We start from the raw sequence: 24,862 nt of genomic DNA, 5'->3' as shown, positions 1-24,862 counted from the left end.
CTACAACTTTTCAAATACGACTTATGCCCTAAAGCAAATACTTAAGAAATCTGCACGATTAAACTTATATAATTAAGTAACTAATCGCGCGTCAACAAATGGTAACTGAAGACGACTGCTAATAATAAACCGTTGGTCTCGTTCGTCTAAGATGTACCAGTCTATATTAAATGTTTGTTTCTAGTTACGTGAAACACCCGGTACATGTCATTGTGAGATACGGCAAAGTAACCTTGCAATGGGACTCTCTCGAGGTACAACACTTTTTCTCCCAAGAATGAGTTCTGCTTCTATATTTGCTTCGTCTTCCATCATCGTCGTTTTCATCTGGCCGACGTCATCACGGTCGCCCACCTAATGACGTCAGTATATATATAGCATTTTAAAGAATACTTACATTCGAGGGCAATCGGCCTCCAGCACCTCATGTTCCAGCTAAAGCTGAGAATAGTTATGTGTACAAGTGCTGGGCTGTGTGAGAGACTGTGAGACATGTAGTGCCTACGGTAATTCAAAATGTGGGTTCATATCCGGGAGTTTTTACTTATTCAGATTATATTTGACATCGTCGGTCATATTGCGCTTCACAGAAGTACTTGATGCAGGTCTTCGTTAAAAGCGGTCCGCCGTGCGTTTCTATCGCAGGTTTGTTTACGCTTGCACGGCTGTATGCAGCGATGCATTGGACAACCGGAGTCTAAATGACGCTTTCCGCGGGGGAAAGGATAAAGAAGAAAGGCGTTACATTTCCACAGGATTTACTTGATTTATGAAGAATCGCTTAGTTGTCATTTTTAATTGAAACACCTGGCTCTCCGTATCTCTGTCTCAGCGCACGTTTGGCGGCTTTCCATTGTGGCACTCTGCAGACTATGGCATGTCACATAGCGCCTATAGATCGGCTGTTCGAGATAGGCAGTTAGGACTTACTGCCACTTCAATCACTGGCCGAAGCAAGCTTCTGTCGACTAGCTCGCTGGAAACCCCCCGTGTTTCCTCTGCACGGAAAGCGCGCTATATCTTGAATGACCGCAGAGAACGCAATAAAGAACGAAAACAGAAAAATGAACGAGGCCTGTTGAAACGGCGCTCGTCTTGCTTGGTGCTCTGGTACACTTTTGTACTTACTCGAGACGAATCGCGACCGACAAGACCGTTTTTCTCGCTTCCTATAGTGCATTGACATCAGAACATGCGAGCGCGTTGACAAATCCCCCTTTTCTCCTCAAGTTTATTCTTTCCTCTCTATTCGGATTTCTTATTGGCGGCAGTCACTGATGTTCACTGCGTTCTCAGCTGCAGCCGCGCAGTGTTGCACGACAGCGGATTGTATGGTTCGACGGAACGCCGCCTGCTTAGGAAAAAAACATAAGCAGAAAAAATATGACGCTGACAATAGTGTTTCTTGATCTTTGCATATTCCGAAATGGCAGTTTGTGTTTTTGACATTGGCTAGGATTTTGGATAGGGGTGGGCTAACAGCAATTTTTGAGGCGAAATCGAATGAGAATGGAAGAGTGACATAATCGATTAAAATCGAATATTCAATGTTTTTCGAATACTTCTCGAAATAAGGAATAACCACCGTTTTCAGAATGAATAAAGAAAAAAAAAACGAATTTCAAATCCTAGTACTCGTAACGTTAGCATGTTTCTGTCGTTACATTGTATCTTATGAAGTGTCGTCTATTAAAAGCCCAAATAAGAACAAACAGGCAGTTTGTTCGTACACACAGCACTCTTGGGAGAGTGCGTATGGTCCATGTATCACGCGCACTCGGAAGAGTGCTCCTGCGTATGGTCGGCTGTGGCAGGACGTGGGTTCAAAACCACGCTCTCGCCGGACCGGTTTTCTTCAGGGGTGAACTGCCCTAGATAAGGATCCCGCCGCATGCAAACCGCGCCGAACCCTGTGTTCTTAACCCGCCATGGTTGCTTAGTGGCAGTGGTGTTCGGCTGCTATATAAGCACGAGGTCGCGGGATCCCGGCCACGGCGGCCGCATCTCGACGGGGGCGAAAACACCCATGTATATATACTTAAATTTAGGTGCACGTTAAAGAACCCCAGGTGGTCCAAGTTAACCCGGAGTCCCCCACTGCGGCGTGCCTCATAATCAGATCGGCGTTTTGGCACGTAAAACCCCATAATTTTTAAATAGCTTTCTTTGGTTCTTAAGCCCGTTTTCTTACTCAAACGGGTGCATTCGTTGCCGTGTGATGTCTTTAAGGTTTAGATGCTGAGGTCGATGGCGGCGCTGTCTCACGTTTCTCCACTGCCAAACATTTTCTCGTCATATGCTCCGTCATCTCCAAATGTACTCTTCTTCCGTATGTAATAGACATTTCAATGCCATATATACTTCAAACTAATTTGTAGCTACTTTCACTGTTCTTATGACTTGTAGTTGTCACAGCTTCTGTGGTAACCTAGTTTGGTTCAGAAATCATATAGTTTTACTTTCTGTCAGTTCTCTTTCTGTGAATCTGTGAGTTCTCTTTCAACTGTTTGAAATCAAGAAGGGGGCCGACAAATGGAGTATCACATTGTGGTTTTTCTACTGCCTGTAATTTTTATACCGTTTATCTGTAATTAACACTATCCTAATGGCATTAGGATTATCTTTTATATATATTTTGAAGTGTTTGTTTTGCCTCCGTCTATTTCACTGTCATGCTGCTGTAACTGCGAAATGGTCTTGGCAGGCACTGTATGCCTTCTGCCATGACACCCAAAACAATTGTGTTTTGCAAGCTTGTATACGCTAGCCTGCGCCGGCGATGTAACACTAAAAAAACCAGCTGCTCGTGATCGGCACGCGCTCGTGCCACTGCTCCCGCGTTAGTCGTCGTCGTCTGCTTCCACAGCAGGCTGCGTTGACGCTAATCATTCCAGCGTAGCATTTTCTCTTCTGTCGTCGTAATGGGGAGGCCGCGTTTACGGGGGTATGAGCCATTGCTTAAGGGGGTGTGAGTCATTCATTGTCTTACGTAACGGACAGATTTAATTTTGAAGAAATTTCATGGAAATCCATCCAGAATGACCGTGCTTGGGAAAGGGCTCGTCGTCGACGTGCCGATTCTACCGCGAGGGCTTCCGAAGCCCAGGCGAAACGTAAGCGAAGAGCCGCGGACCCCGACTTGCGGGAGCGTGATTTTAAGGCCAAACGTCAGCGTCGTCTAGCCCTCCAGGAACCCGACAACGGTGGTGCACGCCTCGGCAACGCTAGCGCCAACTTCCCCGGTGCGACGGCCAGGTTTCAACGCGATTTTCTCAACCGGAACTTGTGAGCCAGCTGCAGTGCGTGTGACCGGTTGTGGTTCGAGCAGAACGTGGTACTCGTCAGTGCAATTCATTCGGAGGAACACCGAAGAAACACACGACAAGCTTCGCTTACCCCCATCTCCTCGACAGGAGAGGGGATACTAATTTTTTAATTGTTCCGAATAAAGACTAAGAAACGAGGGTCGTTAATGTCATCCGCTATGAATCAGGGCGAGAAAAAGAATCATCTAGCCTGTGTGAGCTGCTTACGTGTTACGTGTTACCGTAATCTATAGCATTCTACCTATCTCCTTTATATTAACTGTGGCTGCTTTTTCTTGCTTCTCCGGCCTCTGCTGTGAAGAATGCAAAACGAATCGTCATTGCACCACCGATTTGCTTGTGTTATCTATCATAACCCTGACAAGTGCGCGTTAACCGAACACAATGGTGTTTCTAAATATCACTCAATGTTTTTCAATGCGTTCAGCATTCTTACGGTACTTGACACACTTTCTGGGGTGGGTAGGCCGGTCGGTCTAACCGTTTTCCTGATAACGGACTGCTTTGCTGCGAGAACCGGGCTCGAAGCCAATCGTCTGGCCAACGTGGCTCATCTGCTGGTCATCAATTAACTAGCTTCACGCCAACTTGTGCTACTGCGTATGTGCCATTGCTTATGTACCGTTCTTCACTGATCCTCTTTCACGCCAACTTGCGTCACTGTGTATGCGTCTCTCTTCAATGAACGTCTTTTACGCCACTTGTGTTACCGGGTATGGAGATATGTGGCTCTATTCAAGGACTTAAAATATCCGGTGCTGGGCGGAGCCAAATCCGCGTTACGGTGGCTAGATGGGTAGGTGTGCCGACCAGCGCGTCTGGAGTGTAGTTCACCGCTTTTCCGCGTCATGACGCAAAATTGGCGCTGCGGTCAGTAGAACGGTTCCGCAGCGCGCGTCGTCTGCTACAGGTGGCAGGCGGCGAGCAAATAAATAAATAAATAAATAAATAAATAAATAAATAAATAAATAAATAAATAAATAAATAAATAAATAAATAATAAATAACAAACAAACAAACAAACAACAAACAAATAAATAACAATAAATAAATAAATAAATAAATAAATAAATAAATAAATAAATAAATAAATAAATAAATAAATAAATAAATAAATAAATAAATAAAGCCCGTATTGGAATAGTTGTATGTCGCCTGTTCGTGTCAGTTTCAGAGGTGGAGAGCTCTGGGCCTCTCGTACTGTTTGCAAGTTCCTAAGCGACGTGTAATGTTCCAGGTCGGAAAAATGACCGACGAGATTAGCGGCGGCATTGCTGCACCAAAGAAGACCACCAAGGAGACTTACTGCTTCGCTCCGAAGTGCAAGTCGAGCTCTAAATTTTTGAGACAGCGGAAATGTTCGCTCCGAGCTGCTCAGTAGCTTGATCAGTATCGGCGACGTTAATGAGCAAGCGGTACACCGAAAAGCGCACGTCGATGAGCTACTCGACATTGGAAATTTGCAAGCCGCACATGAGCTCGTGCTCAGCGTCTGTGACATCGAGCACCGCTGCGCTGCTACAGGGAAAAGTGACTCTAGGCTTATATTCTATATAGCAGGCTATGTAGCAAGGAAGTTCCTGCAAAGAACCGAGTGCTCCGATTGCTCAGGTACATTACTGAATTCAACAGGATGAGTAGATCAGGGCTGTTGCTCCCTTCTGAAGCACTTGAAAAAAAAAAAAAAAACTGAGTTACGAAGGAACAGTATCGCCGACTTTGCATCCTTTCTGCAGTTGAATCCTTCGAATTTGATCGGCTGTGAGCGGCACAAGAAAGAGCTCACAAACGATGTTGTGAAGTTCTATTCAATTACACGCCTTTACTTTCTTGTCAAGGGCAAGACCATGGCGCGCGAAAGCAACAGGGAGAAGAGGAAGCACCTCAAGCGGAGGCGTGTGCTGTGAATAATGTTATGATGTGGTGGACCAAAGTTGCGACCTTGCTGGCGCTAGGCTACTTATGTTGGTGCGTCTGCTGGCTCAAGTTACGAGAGCTTTTCTTGTATTTAGATATATTCATGAATCTAGTCCAAGACCTGTTGCTTTATTTTATTGCAACCAAACAGTGAACCGTATGCACTTATCATGGTCACACCGCGGGGGCGGTCAAAGGATGGCACCACCCTGAACGGCGGCGCTGGCATCGAGGTACCCTAACGCGCCGCCGCTTTCTCGCTGCGACGCCATCTTGAATCACAGCGAGCGGTTGCGATTGCTTGGTGCCGGTGCTTAGTTCGAGACACGCAGTGCGCGCAAATGCTTCGCTGACGCTTCTACTTGCTGGGCAGTGTTCAGCCGCATGAATGACAAGCTTGTCAAGTGCCTCGAGTCGACATGACGGGCTGTTGTGTTCCCAAGTGCACCGGATCGACGCGTAAAGGGCTTAGTTGTTTACGCTTCCCCCGGGACCCAGAGCGAAGGAAGAGATGGGAAGCCCAAGTAAAGAGGTATCACTGGAAGGCAACGGATAGCTCCTACATTTGCGAGGTAAGTGTCAAGAAAGTTTAGACTATCGCACCGTGTTTTTCATTTAAATAAGAAAGTATTCTCTGATCCTCGCTCACGTACCTACGTTCGCTCACGAACTAAGCACTGTACCGATGCTGTCTGAGAGCGAGTAGTACCCTTATTTTAAGGACTGACGAAGATGCTTTGCCGCGAAATAGTCTTACATTATAGCTACAAATCGTCATGTGAACCACCTATTTTACTTTATCACGGGAAGCACACATCGTGTGTGTCTCTTGTTTCTTTTTTTTTTCTCAGTTTCTTTTTTCGCTACTGGTTATTTGGGACTAAAGAACGCAGTGCTTCTTCTGGGGAGAGCGGCTGTTGTGTACGTGGCAAGCGAAACATTGTGATTTTCTCTGATTTCTCAGCAGATATCTTGCAGATCTCAGGTTGTTAGGTTATATAGCTGATTTTTTAGACGAATATATTTGTAGCGTGGTGCTCGTGCGCCGATGGTCATTCGCGCTCATTCCCGATCGTAGTGGGTACTGTGACGGTCTTTAAATGCCTGTACACGGTATGCCCAGGTGTAGTAGAGTTAAGGGGCATCAAGGGACCAAAATGTTTCGGCGCTTTCTGGCATGGTGTCTGTTGTAGCCTGTGCATTTCTTCGAAACGTGTGAAGCGAGGTAATACAGCATTACTTAAATTATTTTTAAAACTTAAAACTAAACTTAAATTTATTTTTAAGCACTGTAATGGGTTCTCTGTAATTACAAGGCAACTTTTCATATCAATAATCACTTTTGTTGTTTCATTTGTACTTAGAAACACTTTGAAGAGGACCAGTACGAGGGAAATCGACAAGATGGGCGCCGTCTGTGAAAGTCAACAGCCTTACATCATCATGGACTATATTTTCGAAGTGAAAAACATTGCTAATCTGTATTTGACTGTCTTAGTTTCATTTACGGTTTTTGTACGCGATATGTATGCAGTGTTGTTCATTTTTTCAATGTAGTTATCAGTGTTCTAATGGTTATTTATAAAATGTTCTGTACTCGCCATCGATGTGTTTGGCTGATGCGACGTATTCGATGGTATAGCTAATGTATTCTGGCTGGATATCTTGATTATTATTACCCGCGGTTGCGTTTTCTTGTTTGTATTCTTGTTTTCGATTTATATTGTGTGTAATAAGGTTGATGTACTCACTTGCAATCCCCCCCTCCCCCCCCCCCCCCCATGTAATGAATAAATTATAAAAAAAAACTCTCCCTATCCCGCATTGTGTGTGTCGAGCCTACCTTGCGATTTTTTTTTATCTCGTCTTTCAACACAACCTTCAGGCGCCACACAGTACATATCATTTTTCATGTACACATCTCTTTCATGATTGACTGTACTAGACATTACTAAGTAAATGTATTTTGTGCATCGTTTGGTTTCTTGTGTGTACTACGCAAGATTGACACAGACAAGTTACGTTACATGTTTCTCTACAGCACTAACTAAACCTTATTTTCACATTGCAGTTATTTTTACACCAGCTTAATCCTGTCAGCACACAGTTTTGTGGGCAAAAAAAAAGCAAAATTGCGCGTAGATATCGTCAAATAATTGCAACGAACGCGAAGAGCACGCGCAACGCAAGGGAAACTAACCGCCGTGCGCGAGTGGCTGGCTACGGTAAAGGAGGCGTGACGTGTAAACCAAAATACAACAGCGAAAAAGAAAAACTTCCATACACAGGGGGTCGCAAACCTTATACACCAAGCATCGAAGCGCAAGAAAAAAAAATAGTGCGTATTTCAAACATGCACACGGCATATTAAATGTGATTGAATTAGGCAACTTGGGGCATGTTCCCGGCGCCATACATTTACGTCTTCGACCTTCGACGAGTTAACGGCTACTGGTTATAAAGATGTGCAGATGCGATACCGATAAAAAAATCCTCATCAAGGCAAAGCACTTGGAAGCGCGCCGCGAGTAACACTATTTATGAACGCAAGCGTAGCTGAGTCTGAGCTCGTGTGATTCAATATGGCGGCGCCAGCGGGGTTGTCTCCACCCTGAACGGCGGCGCTGGGCATCGAGGCACCCTAATGGCGAATTCCATTGGGAGAAGAGGAGCAGGGCGCCGCGCAGTGCGGAGTCGGGTGACAGCGCAGTGAGAGCAGGCACACTCGACCCGCCACTGGAATACGGCGTGCATTCGGAGAGCAGGTGGGAGGGGGACTTGTGAGGAGAAATGTACCATGTGACTAAAGCAATCGACGTCCCACCATTCTCTGCAGGAGAGCGGCAAAACACGCCTGATCATCTTGTAATCTGTCGGGCTTAACGCTGTCACCGTTTACGGCCACGTACTACATACTTTTGTGCAGCGCCGACGCACTCCTCAACGTTTCCGCCTGCGAAGATCATCTCAAGTTGAGCTCTAGCAGCTTTCGCTGCTGTCACCGTCGAGCGTCTCAAGCACTTCAGCAAGGCGAAGACGCTTTGCTGCCGCTGTCCCCCGCGCATCCGACGAGAAGCAAGGCGGACTAGAAATGCCAGGATCTGTCGCTAAATCGCTGCGAAGCTCGCTCGTATCGCCGACGTCAAAATCAGCGGTGTCAAAACACAAACCACGCTAGGCTACCGCCATTGCCGCCGCGCGCGCCGGCTGAAGCAAAATAAAAAGAAATGAGGAGGATATGACGGCTTAAGCCACGTGATTTCCTCCGTACTCCGCTTTTCAAGCGAGAGCAGTCCGGACTGCTCCCAGCTGCTCTCGGCGCCGCGAAACTGCTCTTGTTCTACCACTGGATGACGGCGCTCCCACTCCTGTTCGACCACTGAAACACGTCGCCTCTGGAACGAGCACTTTCAGCGTGCTTTTGAGTGCTCCTGTTCTCCCAATGGAATTCGCCATAAGACTGAGGCGCTAGAGGGGAGCCCGGTTGTATAACGCTTATTACATGACGCGTTTCGGCAGTTTTAATACGGTATGTGTCCATACATTACTTCAGTGCTTTAACGTCGACATTCATCGTGAGATGGGTTCTGCCGGATTTTTCTTTCTTTTTTCTTTTTGCTGACGATAGTACCGCGTTGTCGTGCGCCGATGCTCTTCAGTAATGAATATTTAAATGACACAAGTAAGTATTAAGGGATACCGCGTTGTGCTTTATCGTAGTATACTTGTGTACTGCAGGTACAGTAAGCCACGGAAAGCAAGGCACGTTATTTGCAGCCGAAGCCATGGTCTTTATAAGTATTCAATTTTGAGCGTACAAGTATCTCATGACTGACGAGTCAGTTCAGACCTTCGGCCACGATAACGTATCTCCCGGCACCTTTGGTGCACACACTCGTCGTCGTCGTCGTCGTCTTGAACGCCGAGTGACAGTAGCTACTCCACCGGCTCTGCAGGGATCGCGGGCAGCTAGCGCCTTCCTTGTCCCAGGGATTACGCGGCCGTAGATATGCAAGGTATGGCGCCGCTCCTAGGAACGAATTGCTGTCAGGCAGCGGGTCTTTTACGATGCATTTTAAACCAGAAGAGCCTAGCCACAAGGTCCGCTGAACGGCTGTCCCGCGCGCAGTGGCTTGCGTACTTTCGTCAAAGTGCGGCCACACGCAACACTTGTGTGTTTCGCACACTGCAGCTGCTGGATTTAAATTTCCGGCTATTGCGTTGGCGGCTGTGCTTCATTCGCAAGCCAGGGATTAGCTGGTAACAATGTAAAAAGAGGCACCAGGTTCACGCACTTGTTCAGTGCTGTGCGTGTCAGTGCGACTGTTTGAATAAACCAGCTGTAACAACGGTTTATAACCGTGAGTTCGAGGCATTGGGCAGCTTGAAATGGCAACGCACAAGGGCTGTGCAGGTGCCGTGACGCGGCCCATTCTCGCGTCCTGTCGTATCGCGCCTGCACAGAACACCGTATCCCGGAGCCAGAGCACGTCTCGCCGTCCGCTCCGGGACTCGCCGAGTGCGAACACTAGGGGCGCGCGGGGCCCTCGTCGCCAACCGCAAATTGCCCCGAAAAAGGAAACCTCTTTACAATCACTCTCCCTCGTTCTCCGCGTGCCTGCTTCGTGCTCGATGAGTTGGTTCCTCTTTCTCGGCTCTGCTGGCTCTTGCGCAAAGTTGTGTGCAAAGCATGCACGTGACCAAAAAGGCCATACATCATTTCACTCTTCGCTTCGTCAGTCAACGGGCTCTGCGAACTGTCTTATCATGTCTGGACCGATGTGTGGAATTGCGTTGCACGAGAAATGTGTGTTATGAAGCTTGTCGTCCTGTGTCATTTCCCCGGTTGAGCGGTGACCAAAGCCCGTGTGGTCCGACATCTAAGGGGCTGTACACACCGTAGCGACAGACCGCCTGCCCACGTACGTAGAACGCTCGTTATCATTTGGCCACCGGCATACCGAGGCCTTTCAGTCTGAAACGATGGCGCCTGAGGGCCAAATTCTGTCATCTGTCGTCGCACGAGACTATGTAAACAGACCAGCGCCCCGCGGTTGCGACACAACGATATACATGAATTTGGCACCACTATGATAGCGCAGGGACTTTGATGGAAGAAAACATTCATAATAATAATAATAATAATAATAATAATAATAATAATAATAATAATAATAATAATAATAATAATAATAATAATAATAATAATAATAATAATAATTAGTAGTAGTAGTAGTAGTAGTAGTAGTAGTATGACGGGTCTTATTTTGGAAAGCTTTATATTGCGTTTGGCCGAGCGCATGGAGGCTCCGGGTGTTGGAGACGCCGAGTAAGGTGGATGTTTTTTACGAGAAGTTTATTGCTGTTTTCTTGTGAGGCGAGAAGCGGCCGCACAGAAGCTGCTGCGGCTGTCGCTCGACGCATCGAAATCTGAAGCTCGCTCAAGTGAATGTTGGCGGCAAGCTTTGTTTGCAGTGGCTGCGATCCCACGGCGCGTCCGACGCGTCACATGTCGGCGCCTGCCCGAATCACTTGGGGCGTGCACCACGTTGCTGTCGCGCATATTGGCGCGTCTACATCGTAGTATCAACTGCACATTTTCACTTTTTAGGTTTACGGCTTTGCTGTTATTCTTTTACATTCATTAATAGTGACGGTCGTGCTAGCTTGGTGTTCGGTTAGTTATCGTCGGGTCAAAAGGTAACATCAATAGAAGGGTTGTTTACTGCTGTGACATAGATGTAACTGGGCGCCAGGCGTAATGTTATAACATGCAACAGGACGCATTGAGCCACGTATAACTTGACGTCTAGTGCCACAATGATCGATGGATTGCTTCTGTAAATGAAATTTGGGCCCAGATTACATTTAGAGATGATACAAAATATATAGAACTAGCGCAGCGGTTGCCGGGTGAACCTTAAATGTAAAAGGGCGCACCTTTGTAAAAGCTATTGTGGACTGTTGATGTCTGTGCTCCTTCCATCGCAACGCTCAACCTTGTTATCGCTGCCACTGCCGTATATCTCTAGGTATTGCTGCAGCCACACAGTGATTTCCCGGCGTCTTTGTATGAGCTTACGTCATGTAACTATCTCGCGGAACGAGCTAAAACATTTCCGAACCGTTCCATTACCACGCGATGGCGACACATTCAAGCAGCACCGCTCAGACTCGCACAAGCGGAAAAGGAGGAAAGTGTCGCAGTGCGTTGGTTACCAAACGTTTCTTCCTCACCCGTGAAAAGCATATTAAAATGTGAGGGCAAATACGATCATGGCTTGAAATTACACAGAAAGGCGAATGAGTACTTTGGTGTCTGTATAAATATAGCGAACTGCATGTGAGAGCGGAGGGAGAAATTAAAAGCAACAAAAAGAAATGCTGCTGTCATTAAGCACACGGCACATTAGAGCTATAATGAAAATACTTCGCGGAATATGTGAAGAGCGCGATGGTACACAGTCGCACATTGCAAATGCAGTATTATACCTGTGATCGGATACGGAATAATTAGTTTTAAAGGTACGCAAAGGACTGTCGGTAGACCAGCTTTAGGCGCTCATGACATTCCTTCAAATGAAGTAGTGCAGGTTGAAGTGCAGGGGTGGTCGGCGTTTGAAGCGCGGCGGACAAGAGACAAGATAACGTGTACGAATTGCGGATGAGGCAACTGAAGAGAAAGCAATGGATTTTCAAGTATATATCTACCTGTACCGCACGCGCCGTGGACACTCAGTATAATAGAACATGGTAACTTGCAAGAAAATGCTGGTCGAATTCACTTAACATCTGCATCTGTGTCAGATGCACAGAGGCCGTGGACCGTTTCTTTCTCTCTCTCTGCACCCCCCCCCCCCCCCCTTCTCCTCAGCCGCTAAGCGAATTTAGAACAAAGAACCGCAAAAGCCACCGTTTACAAGTATGGGTGCAGTGTCCATCAATTGGGCACGACGCGGATGAATGCGAAACTTCGGCAACCAGGGGCAACCCAACTTCCGCAACCCCCCCCCCCCCCTCCCCCACTCACCCACCCTTTGTTCTCGTCGCTTCCCGCTGACATAATTCATGAAACCGGTGCTACTATCACAATTTCATTCCTGGGCGCTTCCGTTTGGGTTGGTAATTTACAGCGACTCATGTCTGCATAATGAAAAAACTGTCACGGTGTTTGTCAAGGCTTTGACACTCTGTGAAGTTTTTGGCGAGAATGTGGCGGCCGCATTCTGAAGCAACAAATGCGCAACAAATGAAGCAACAAATGCGGCAGCCGCATTTTAGATGATGGCGAAAACGCTCGAGGCCCGTTTACTTAGATTTAGGTGCACGTTAAAGATCCCAGGTGGTCGAAATCTCCGGTATACATTTCCGCCGCTTCCCTTCAGGTGCCGGTTAGGCCGCGCTCGCGCAGGATCTTCGGCTACGTTCACACTTGGTCTCGAAGCTGTCGGAAGCGGCAAAATCTTGCAAAAATCCGCCCGCCTAGGCGGCAAAACAGGCAGAAAAGCAGGCTGCGAGCCAAATCGGTCTCGAGCCGATTTTTTCGCCATGGCGAAGCGGAAACGCGGCGGAAAGTCGTTCTGCTTCACTGGAACCTACGCTAGCATGTAAACAACCGGCCGTAAAATTGAACATGGCACCAAAAGTGTAGGCTGTAATGCTGATCGACGCGATCAAGAACCAGCCCTTGCGCTACGACAAGAGTGGCACTAAAACGTACTGTCAGCAATACTCGCGATAGTATTCAACGTCGCGCGACTGGAGGTGCGGCAACGAAGCCTTGGGCCGTATTCTGAAACGTTCGCCTAGCGAAATTTCTTTTTTCGCTTTCAGGCGTGCGCTGATTGGCTGTTTCAGCAAAATTGGATGAGCTGATTGGGTGGTTGAGCCCGACGTCATTCAATTTCGCTCAACCAGCCAATCAGCGCGCACGCCTGAAAGCGAAAAAAGAAATTTCGCCTAGGCGAACGTTTCAGAATACGGCCCCTTGGCGTGACCCAACTTCTCGCGCTTTTGCAAAGCCAGGCGAACCCACCACCGCCGTTTCCGAGGTGTCCACGTCTTCCGTTTATCCATTGTCCATTTCTAGAAAACAAGTAGGTAGAAGTATAAAAGCCATTTCTTCTTCCACTTCCATGGCAGACAATAGTTGGGCAGATTCCTCGTTGGCGCTCCATAATTCTCCTCGAACGTGTACGGTATGTTGCAGAAGTCGCGGGGAGCTTTTCTCGTCGCGACGATAGATTGGGATCGTAGGTCTCACGTAGGACGCGCAGGCTTTGGCGAGCCCCAACACAAGGGCCAGCCCGGGTTTTAGCTGTGGTGTTCCCGTTGCCCCTTTGGTGTCCTGGAGGCGCCGACAATAAGAAATGATGAAATGTTATTACAACTTGTAAATAAAAGCTATTAAAGAAATATTATCACGCCTAGGCACCAACCTGTGACTCAGCGCTACCGCGCCCGTGTGAGGAGAATTACGGAACGCCAACCAGGAATTTACCGAAGGTCGCAGATGACACGCGAAGTTGCGTAAAATGATCACTTTTGATGACGGTACGTGGGTCAAAGAATGAACATACCACTCGAAATAATGCGATAATGAGCGCCACCACGCCGACAAACGTACGCAGACGAGATGGATCTGGACGAAAACGGCAGCGGCGGCCGCGGCGGTAGCAGAACAAATGTGAACAACTTGGACAGGCGCGGAAAAAAAATTTCTGGCCGCTTTGGCCTTTCCGCCCGCTTGCCGCTTCCCAAGTGTGAACGTAGGCTTAGTCTGCGCGAGAAACGTCTCTTGTTTGCGATTGCGCCCCTACGGAAGGCTGGTAATTACTGTTGTGTTGAATCCCAAACCAGCAATTACGGAAGGCTGGTAGTTGCTGTTTTGTTGTGGAATCCCAAACCAGCAATGTACACACGTACATATACATGTATAGAGTCTGCTTAAACTACTCATTTATTATCGATCACGTGACGTAGAGGAAAGCAGAAGCTTGCCCCCCCCCCCCCCCCAACCGGTGAAACCCCCCCCCCCCCACCCCCCGACAAAAATTTCTGGCTACGCCCCTGTCGGCAATAAACCTGAATGTTGTGCACCCTCCCTTCTTCCACATGCAGATGCAAGGACGACCGGAAGCGGCCGCCACGATGGTCAGCCCTCGCCTGCGGAAGTTGCTTCCGCTCATGGCCGTTTCCTTCTCTTTTTTTGCTGGTGAGTGCAGCGCAGGATACAGTCTCTTCTTTGCTCTCTGTCAGTTGGCGTCTTGCGGCACAGCACAGACGCCTCTTTGTCCTAGCACATTTTTAAAGCATTTTGTTGTTCCTCGTTCTTGCAATGGCGCGTTCTGGGCGTTGTAAAATGCGCATAAAGGTTATCTATGATGATTATCATAGATATCCTTTATTCGCCATCAGGATGCAACCTGATATTATTATTTCCGTCGAGATAACGCAGCACGCCCTCCGTTATCTCAAGGATGCGTGTGATGCATTCGCAGCCACGGGTAGCCTGAGCCCATTTCTGAGCCTGCAGTTGCGCACCGTCGGGTTGTCCGATGAGGAGTCCGTGCTGGTGATTACGGCGGCCGCGTTCGCCAGCCTTCTGGGCCCCGTGCTCGTGGGGCTGGTAGCGGAGCGGCGGCGGGCCTACCGGTCGCTGCTGGTGCTGTCGCTGGTGCTGGCAGGCGCCGGCTACTCGGCACTGCTGGCCGTGCCCCCCGTGGTGCGCAGTCCGCGCAGCCCGCTGCTAGAGTTCGACTGCCCGTCGGGCCTGTACCTGGAGCGCTGCCCCGAGTGGGACTCGTGCACGGCGTCCGAGCTGAACCCGCTGGGGCTGGCCACGTTCCGCGTGTCCAACTGCCACTACCAGTGCGGCGGCGGCGGCAACCGCAGCAGCGCCTCGCGGCGGCAGCCCATCCACTTCTGCTTCCTGAGCCACGAGGGCAACCTGTGCATCATCCACGAGGCCGGCACGCGGGACAATTCCACCACCGAGTTTGGCGCTAGCTTCCTGGCCAAGACAGCGCGCACGCTGGTCGACGTGAGCGTGGCCAAGTTCCTCGAGCACGAGGGCAGGAGCGACGACGAACTGGTGGACGTGTGCAGCTTCGATCTTCTCGCGCCTATCGTGGTCAACCAGAAGCAGTTCAACGACTACGAATGCAGGCCGCACCCGGAGGGATGCACCATCCGCTGCTCGGTGGCCGTCGCTGACAACCTGGGTCGCCGCATGCAGTCGGCGCGCTGCACTCAGGTCAAGGGCGACCCGCAGCTCACGTTCTGGGCCACCCTGGCGCTGCGGGTGTTCGCCGACCTGTGGCTCATGACGGCATTCTACCTGGTCGAGGCGGTCACGGTGCTCTCCATCAACGACTTCAGCGGTCTCTACGGACGCATCAAGTTCTGGGCCGCGCTGGGCGTCGCCATATCCGCAGCCGTCACCGGAGTGCTGGTCGACTACTACAGCGAGCTAACGGGAGCCGCCGACTACTCGCCGGCGGTGTTTGTCTTCGATGGGCTCGCTCTCGTGTCGTGCGCGCTGGCCGTGTTCCTGCCCGCTGTGGAGGACAAGAAGGCCAACCACTTGCTTCACTACGGCCTCGGTCAAGAGCCCCGCTTCTGCTCGCTGGACGCGAGCGTGCTCTTCTTGCTCGTGCTCGTGCTGGGCACGGTGTGGGGCTACATGGAGACGTACCTGCACTGGATGTACGCCGAGATGGGCGCCAGCCACCTGCTGGTGGCGCTTTCACTGGCACTGCCCATGGGCTGCGCGCTGCCTTTCCTGGCCATCGCCAAGAACTTGGTGCGCAACATCGGCCGCGCCAACCTGGTCGTGTTCGGCTTCCTCTTCTACGCGACGCGCGCCGCCGGCCTCTCCTTCGTCACGGCGCGCTGGTGGATCACGCCCTTCGAGGCTATGGAGACGTTCACGTTGCCCGTGCTCTGGGTCGCGCTGGTCGCGTACGCTCAGAAGGTGGCGCCCTCCAGCCAAAGGCTCACCATCCAGTGCATCCTCATCATCCTGCACTTCTGCATCGGTACGTTTGAGTAGCTGTGTTGAGCGTTGTGGGCGCATGCACCTCTCCCTGATCGCAGGCCGCGGGACGGGCACCATCGCGGGCTTCTTCCTGAACGCCACTTTCGGCCAGCGGACCACGCTCCGCGGCGTGGCTGTCGTGTGTGCGGGTGTGGGCCTGCTCTACCTGTTCCTGTACCACACCTGTCTGCGCAGGATCCGCAGAAAGAGTCGCCGGCGACAATCCGCCATGCCCGGTAAGACGGCGTCGCTCCTCGCCAAAACATGCTAAAGTATGGAAGAGTCAGGCAGCGGCATGGCAGGGCACCTTCTGCGAATACATGGCCCATGGAGTGTAACCTCGAACAACATATTTTCCCATGCCAGCTGTTAGGAATGTATTTAAATGAGAGGTCTCATTCCGTCACTTCTGTACACTCGCTGAAGAATAACACCTTAGCGGACGCCCTGTCGTTCTTGATGACTCAGCATGTGTCTTTTATAGAGAGATGCCGTTCATAAGCTTGGTTAGCGAACAAATGCAGCAAAGGGAAGAAATTTATTTTGCGCGACCTTATAAAAAACATTGCTTTCACAGACCGAGTGGTCTCTACTTGAAGCAGCGCGTCTCTTGCCATCACCTCATACCACGCGCCGATGCAGTTCTTCGGCCGCGGGTGCCGTTTGGGGGCTTGTGGAAATATTAAGGGGGTCTTATTTCACAAATGCTCGATTCAAACGAAGTGAAAACAGAACGTGATTTCGGGGATGGTGGTCAATCAATCAATCAATCAATCAATCAATCAATCATTTATTTACTTAACGTGCCCAGGAACACCACTGAGGTCTTAGTACTGGTGCACAGGGAAACAAAAACAAAAAATGTAGAAATTATGGGTGGGCGCACATTCCAAGTTTTGAATAGAAATGGAATGGTTTACACTGACTATTCGTATTCGCATTTGAGAATAACTATTACGTATTTGGGAATATTCGAATGTTTTAATTTGTCACAACGCAGTGTCAAAATATTGTTACGTTTTCCTGCATGCTAAACAAAGTATCGCAAGTTATCAGAAGTGAAGCAAGGACAAATGTTTTGGAAGCCACACAGAAACAAAGGGGGTAACGCAAGCTTTTTCTTTCTTTTTGTTTAGGTTTTGCGGCGGAAGCCTACATGACATGTAGTGTTTGCTTGTATTTTGCCATTTAGTGTTTTTGGCAATCTGGTCATGTAGTAGTTTTATATTTTGGTGCTCTAACCAGCGATGGACCCTTTTATATCTGTCTACGCCATACAAGCGCTTCAACAGCTCTTACAGCGAAGCTGTGACTAGAACCGCTCAAAAGCGTTGTCTGCCAGTTTTCACGGTTTTATGGAACAATCAAATCACTCACGAAGTTTTGAGGAAACGTGGGGATTGTTAAGGGCAGATCTTGAAATGTGTGTGTCATTCAGGCGTCAAATAAAAATTGTTACACTCTCGTTTTAGGCCCGTTTAGAAGCGTTATATGAAATGCCTAAAAAAAGTTTTCCCTCTTCTGTGGGAGGGCCATAAACGGCAGAGTTTGCATATTTTGAGGAAATGGGTAGTAATAAATGTTCTCCCTATTTTTATGCTTTGTACACGGCATGTGGTCGCTGTTCCCCGATGTCCTTGGTGAACTATGCGAAGCATGGAGCCTATATTTCGTTGCGCTAGGAAGCGTGTCGTCCGCGACCAACAATAAATGTTTAATGTATGTACTTAACTGCAGTCTTTGTAGAAAGTTACTCATTCAAGTTTTCCAGAGTGTATGACATTTTTCAATAAATTATTAGATTTTTAGTAAAGGCAGCATATATTTTACGGGCGTTAAGTGAAAAATGTAGGGACACTTTTGTTTTCCTAGTTCAAATAGATGTCTTACAAAGAATTACTCAAGCCTTGTTTTTCCTCACTTTCATACGTCATATGTTTGCAGTTGGTTTCTCCGATGTCCTGTCTACCGAAGACAAGTTGTTTATATATTTCGTGAAAATATGTGTAAGATTGTGGCTACTATGTACGCGAAGTTCGAAATAATTTGGCTAATTGTGGCGTTTGCAATAAATTGCGTATTCAAGGGTTCTAGAGAATTATGAGTGTGTTTTACAAGCACCACAAAATTAAGCCCGCTGCCATTACTTAACTAAATAAGCCACCATGATCGAACATAGCAAAAATATGCGGACCGCTATGAAAACTCTGTGTGCGAACTTAAGTGCGTGTGTATCAAATACATTTCTTTGCAAAACATTCAGAAAAACGTGCTCCCAAATGTCACACTACCTTTATTATAGCTACGCTTCCAGTACGCGGATAGAACTCTGCCTTATGCGGTCATTATATTTGACAGGAATGGGGGGAATCTTAAGCGCAGTGTGTCCCGAAACTAACGTCACTGGTCTAATCAGGAGCGTTACAAACAATTATTGAACCCTTGTTATTTCGGTATCTCCATGCGTTATACGACGTTCGCCCGGTGTCCTCGATGAACTAAAGGATGCATCTTGTTTCTGTTTGGTGAAAGTAGCGGCCAGGCAATGGGTGATGTGTATAATTTCAAAGTGGGTGGCTTTATTGCGGCTTTTGAAATAAGTACTTATTCAAGCACTCTGAGAGTTATGAGTGCATTTTACGAGTGGCGCAAAATTTATCCCGCTGCTTTGACCCAACTACTAACGCAACAAACACCAAATTTAGCAAGGATGCAGGGAAACCTCTGCCTAAAAAGTGTTCATATTAAAATGCCTGTATATTAAATACAACCTTTTATAGAAATATCCTTCAAACACGTGCTTGAAAATGGTATGCGAACTTTTTACGCTGCTTTCTCCGTATCCCGAGTGAAGACTATGTGACACAAAGTTTACATTTGACAGCAATATGGCTTACGTTATGAATCATGAGTCCGTAAATTTGTTAGTGTTATAATTGATTATGTAATCGGCAACAATTTGCCTAATCAAGCGCTCCAGGGCATAAATAACTTCGGCGCAAAATTTTTCAAGCAGCCGTTGCACAACTACAAATACCACCAAGACCAAACTTAGCAGCAATAAGTGGACTACTATGGAAACTCGGCGTGCGAACTAAAATGCGTGTGAATCAAATACAGATTTTGGGAAAAAAATTGAGAAAAAGTGTTTCCAAATGTCACGCTGCCATTATCAAGTACATTTCCCAATGCCCGAAAATAACTCTGGATTACTTAATTTTTATATTTAACACCAGTGAGGGACATCTTAAGTGCAGTGTGTCCCGAAATTTTGACGTTACTGGCCTAATTCGGAGCGTCACAAAAATTAATGAACCCTCGGTTTTACGGCATTTGCATGCGTGACACGACTTCGCCCGCTCACCTCTATGAACTAAAGGATGCGTCTTGGGTTTGTTTGGTGAAAGTAAGGGCCAGGTAATAGGTAATGTGTAGGCGAAGTTCAGGGTGAGTGGCTTTGTTGCGGCTTTTGTAATAAATTACGTATGCAATCGCTTTCCGTAGCATTATGAGCGTGCAGAATTTAGTTTACCTGCAGAACAACAAACACCACCGAGATTAAATTTAGCGAAAATGGAGGAAAGGTTATGGCAAATATTTGTGCAAACCTAAACGCCTGTAAAATATATGCTGCCTTTACTAAAAATTTAAGCATTTATTGAAAAATGTCATACTGCCGTTATCAGCTATGCTTCCCAATAACCAGAGATTACTCTATTTTACACCAAATTTATGTTTATTGGAAATCGGGATCATGCATGTTCAGAGCAATATGTAACGAAGCTCTTTCCTGGCCGAATTGTGTTGCAAGTAATTGCTGAACTACTTTTTTCCCGATTATTTTACCGTCATACGATGTTTGTAGTATAGGTTTCCACGGTGTTCTAATGAACTACAACATGCACAGATAAACTACAACAGCAATGTTTATATTTTTTTTAATTAGCGGGAGGTTATAGGTAATGTGTGAATATGAAGTTCGAAATGTGTGGACAGTTTACAGGCCGTAGCAGTAAATTACCTACGCAGTCTATCCGGGCTGTTATAACTGTGTCTTAAACAACGCAGAATTTAGCATGCTACCACGAGGGAACTGTAAACGCTAATAAAATCACATCTGCTGAAATTGGGGGGGGGGGGGGGGGGGGGGCAATATTATGGCCGATATCCTCGCATTGCAAAATGTGTGTGGATGAATTTTCGCGTTTGTAAAGTTTCTTTACCAAGTTCCCGAATGCGTTATATGCTGGAAGGTTTCAAACGGACCAGTCATATAAGGGCAGCGTTTTGAATTGTGTGATTTAATGACTGGCAACTGAAATGTTTAGTGTGACCGCTCGCAATTTTCGTTGGAAATTGGGTTGTGATACTACGAGGTCGCACAAGTCTGCAGTCTCTTATATTTCGTTTTTTTAATATTCCGAACACCGAACGAAGAGCCATTCAAGAGATAGCACACCACTAAGCTTTTCTCGGATGTGTAGGAAAGCTTAGTGTTGACATGTCTGCCGTAAGTATAATAAATAACATTTAGTTAATTAATCATTACAAACTATTTATTAGGAGCAATAAGTATACTGGTCGCTTTTCCAGGTTGTTGCTAAAAACACACACCTGGTTTCATTCGCATCGTTTTCTTTTTCCAACTTGGTGACCATGTATTTAAGGCTATGTTAGGGAGTGTGGAAGTATATGGTGTTAAGGCGATCTAGTGGGATGTCGTTGCTGGTTGATGTAACACATGCCACGGCGCATTCTTGTGGTTCTACAGCGACCATCAACGGCGGCTGGTACCCGATGCAGAACTCTCGGGCGAACGGCGACACGCCTGCCCACCGGCCCATGATGGGCGACCAGGACGACTCGGACACTGGTGGCTTCGAAGACTCCGGCTGGTCACACAGAAAGAACAGGAACTGACCTCTCAGGAACAAGGTACGCAAAGGCGCGCTCTGCATCGCGAGGCATCTTCTAAGGTGTCTTCACGATGGCTTCTTATCGTGTCGTTGGAGTTTTTTTTTTTAATTTTTGGTCCCCCACCGGTATGCTGAAAATTAGGTTATTCGTTTGTATGACGTTATGGATTTGACAGCAGTGAAATTTTCGACTCAAATGGAATACGGATTTGCGGAAATGTGGCATTCGAATGAAAAATTTATTGCCGCAAATTTTCCCCTGCCACTTCGAAAAAAAGAAAAAAAGAAAAAAAAAGAAATAAAAAGAAATAAAAAGAAAAGAGCTACCAAGATCACGCGAATTGAGAGGTGGAGGTTGGGACGGGAAGGAGCTAAGCTGCAGTTTATGCGTATAGTGACGTATGCTTTTCTCGTCAGGTGAGCCGGCGCGTAAGTTGGAAAAAAGTGCCAGAATTTGGGTGCCCAATGACACTAATAGAGAAATCGAAGCTCATGTGACAAGATGTAATTCAATTCAATTCAAGTTTATTACATACTTAAAAGATTACATAGTTGTGCATATACAGAAGGAGGTCCCAAGGTTTTAGTCACCGTTGGCGGGACCTCCTGTGCAAGTATAACAAGCAAAACTACAAAGTAAAAAAGCAAGCAAACGAGATGAATCATGGGCGAACAGAAGGCTGGGGCCAATGTTTCGACAAGGGTCTCACAAGGCCCCGTTGAAGACATGTGCCCTTGTCGAAATTTCAAGCTCACGTGTATGCAGATAAACAAAACAGCAGCAGCACAACATGACATGCACACTTCAGAGATGCCTGTACGCGTGCCACGTGGCCGAAGGGGTATCTCTGTTTCACGACGAACTTTGGCTGCGCCTTGAAATCAGCTATATTTACTGAAGCACTGTGTGACAGTTTCGAACCGAATGGACAATTACAACAGAGCTGTCACGTGGCTCATAGACCAGAATTTCGAGCGTCTGTAGGCCGTCGCCATGTTTTTGTTATGATGATGAGGGAACGGCGCTGGCGGCAGCGGGCCACAGCGCGTTTGCGGTTGTCAGTCGCTTGCGATGGCTGGTGGTTCCGAAGGCGATGTAGCCGTCTCTGAATGCGGGTGTGCCTTCTTTAATGCGATCACAATTTCAGACGACAGAAATGCATACTGTGGATGCAATTTAGCGAGGGTACCCTGCGGCACCGTCTGTTTCAAGGGAGCCGCAGTTGCAACGTCGTGCTTTCTTCTGCGAGATTTGCCTAACTGTGCACGTTTCTTTAGGCTTGAGGTACTGTATGAAAGATACTAGGTGGCATCTGATACGCTATAATTTGTTTAGTTTTCTAACAGCGAAGCTGTTTAAGCTAGACGTAATTTGTGGTTTGTGGTTCGCATCAAGAAACCGTCAAGAAATAAAAGAGAAACTTTTTTGCCGAGGCGGAACTCGAACTCGCGAACCCACGGTCCCAAGGCGAGCGTCTTAAGCACTAGGCTATACAGCCACGCTTTAAGAACATGCATTTATGCGAACCATATGATTGCGTTCGAGCGTCGTCGTCTTCTTCGTCCACAGCGCTGGCGCGTTCGCACGCTCGTGCTCTGCCAGGTGAAGAGGTTTTGCGCGCTATGAGATCGAGAGAGAGAGAGAGAGAGAGAGACAGACGCATTCACGGAGCGGGTCTCCTAGAACGCGGTGTCGGCAATGGAACGCGGTGTCGGTGTTGCAAGCTGCGCTATGCAACGCGCAGTGACGGTCGTAAGTCCGAGACGCGTGAAAAGAAATTATCATCATCATGAGTAATAAGATGAAAAGTTCGCGCGCACTTCCGGAAAATGCTAAGCTACGATCGCCCAGCTTCGCTATTTCAAGGTTTGCGCGGCCGAGTGCCAGGTTAAGCGTTTTTTTTTTTTTTTTTTTTTTTTTTTTTTTTTTTTTTTTTTTTTAAGAGGAGTATCATGTTTGGGCCGCGTGCTCATACATTGTGCTGCATTTTTACCCTGCTTTTTCATCTCGATCGCCGTGTGATTTTAGTATACCACAATCGATATGAGTACAACAAAGTTTTTTTTTCTATGTTTGGCAAGCTGCACGCAGTCGTAGGGAAAACTCTAACTCATAGGTGTTTACGTATAAAGACTGACACGAAGCAAGTACGTATGAGTTGCATTTCGCACCGACAACGGACACACTCAGCAACACAACCAATTAGTGGGCGAGTGCAGTGTGCACCAGATAGAAGCATCACATTTTATATCGCGTGTGCTACCAGTTACAGGCGCTTTATTATTTTCGCTCTCGCGGTTAGTGGAGAACACACAATAATTTGCGTATTCATATACGGCATCGCTGAAGAGGGCACCATCTCCGTTAGGAACGGCTGAATGTGCTTCTCGTGTGGGTGAGTGTGAGCATCGCACAATTATGACAGTTCAAGTATCCACCCGTTGCGCGAAAGAAAGAAAAAAATACCACGTGAGGAATTGACCCATGCGCAGCCGTTTCTGTGCACGCTAGTCATATGATGCTTACTCTTTTCGTTGTCACGAGTACCCCGAGTACGACTGATTCATGTGCATTCCAAACGCTTGACACGAAAGCCGTCAAGTTCCGTGCAGTCTTGTTTATTTGCCGTTACGGAACAATTGCTGCGCAAGTTACGAAGTCGACACGCGCACCCGAACGCTTTCTGGTTACCTTTCTGCCGTATCCAGAACGCATTGCCACATTTGGGTACGGGTAAACCTCGGAGGGTTTTTCGTTTGGAAAGTGAACCGAGTAGGCCCAAAATAAAGTACGCCGAAAAGTCTTAAAATACACTGTTATGCGTTTACCGCAGGCCCGCAGCGCGGGAAGGCAAGGCGCACACTATCGCGTGTAGTTGAAGCGACAACAAAACGAACACGCCCACCGAGAAAGCTTGCAGCATGGCCACGAAGTCTTTTCCATTTAAGGCCACCATCCTATAGTGTCGTTTCTCAGGCTCCGCAGGAACCTCGTGTGCACAGCGAATGCAATCCACACAAATTTCTTGTGCGTCCGTGAACGTCGATCGCAGGGCTCTTGCATGAGCAGCTTCCTCTGTCGCTGGTTGTAGGTGTTGCCAGTGCCGCTCCGACGAATAACCTTTGTACGTCCCGCTCGGAAGATTTCGGCAAGAACAGTCTAAAGCAATCATCTCAGAAGATACGGCAAGAACACCTCTAAACACACTACGACATATGCGAACACGCACCGCAAGCAGCCATGTTTTGCCGTCTCCCGCAGTCCTCACGAGAAGGCAGCACCTAGTATCGAAGGCAGCACCTAGTAGGCTATGGAAAATCCGGTCTATAGATGCCAGTTCCCTCACTGTCACCTGGATGCATGCACGCTTGTTTGAGTATTGAATGAGTATTTCGCGATTTGTGACAACAATATTACAAAATATGTGTTGTTACTTGTGTTTCTTGCGCTTTCGACACAGAGCAATGATGTGTGGTTTCTTGTTGTTGTTGTTGCTTTCTTGTTGTTGTTTTTAATTCAAAAGTTTAATGGCATAAAACATGCGGAGTATGCATGTTATATGTACGTTCAAATATTTCAATTCTGTTTGTTGTAACTGGAATGAATCCAGTTTAATGAATGCATGCATGGTTATGTTCACAATTTTTAGAGCACAGCTCTTAGG

At 47.5% G+C, this 24,862-nt stretch overlaps 1 protein-coding gene across 1 annotated transcript in view; it reads left to right on the top strand.

Moving 5' to 3' along the window:
- The window catches only part of LOC119449386 (uncharacterized), a 104,808-nt gene that overhangs the window by 60,729 nt on the left and 19,217 nt on the right, over positions 1-24,862 (top strand). The window contains exons 2-5 of the mRNA XM_037712556.2: positions 14,364-14,457; positions 14,744-16,282; positions 16,341-16,517; positions 21,053-21,216. Coding sequence (XP_037568484.1) covers positions 14,364-14,457; positions 14,744-16,282; positions 16,341-16,517; positions 21,053-21,201 — 1,959 coding nt within the window. The 3' untranslated portion in view covers positions 21,202-21,216. The remainder of the gene's footprint in view (positions 1-14,363; positions 14,458-14,743; positions 16,283-16,340; positions 16,518-21,052; positions 21,217-24,862) is intronic.

Source organism: Dermacentor silvarum, chromosome 4 (assembly GCF_013339745.2).
Source record: "Dermacentor silvarum isolate Dsil-2018 chromosome 4, BIME_Dsil_1.4, whole genome shotgun sequence".
In the NCBI taxonomy this organism is placed as follows: Eukaryota; Metazoa; Arthropoda; class Arachnida; order Ixodida; family Ixodidae; genus Dermacentor; species Dermacentor silvarum.
This window is presented reverse-complemented; position numbering and strand designations above follow the sequence as displayed.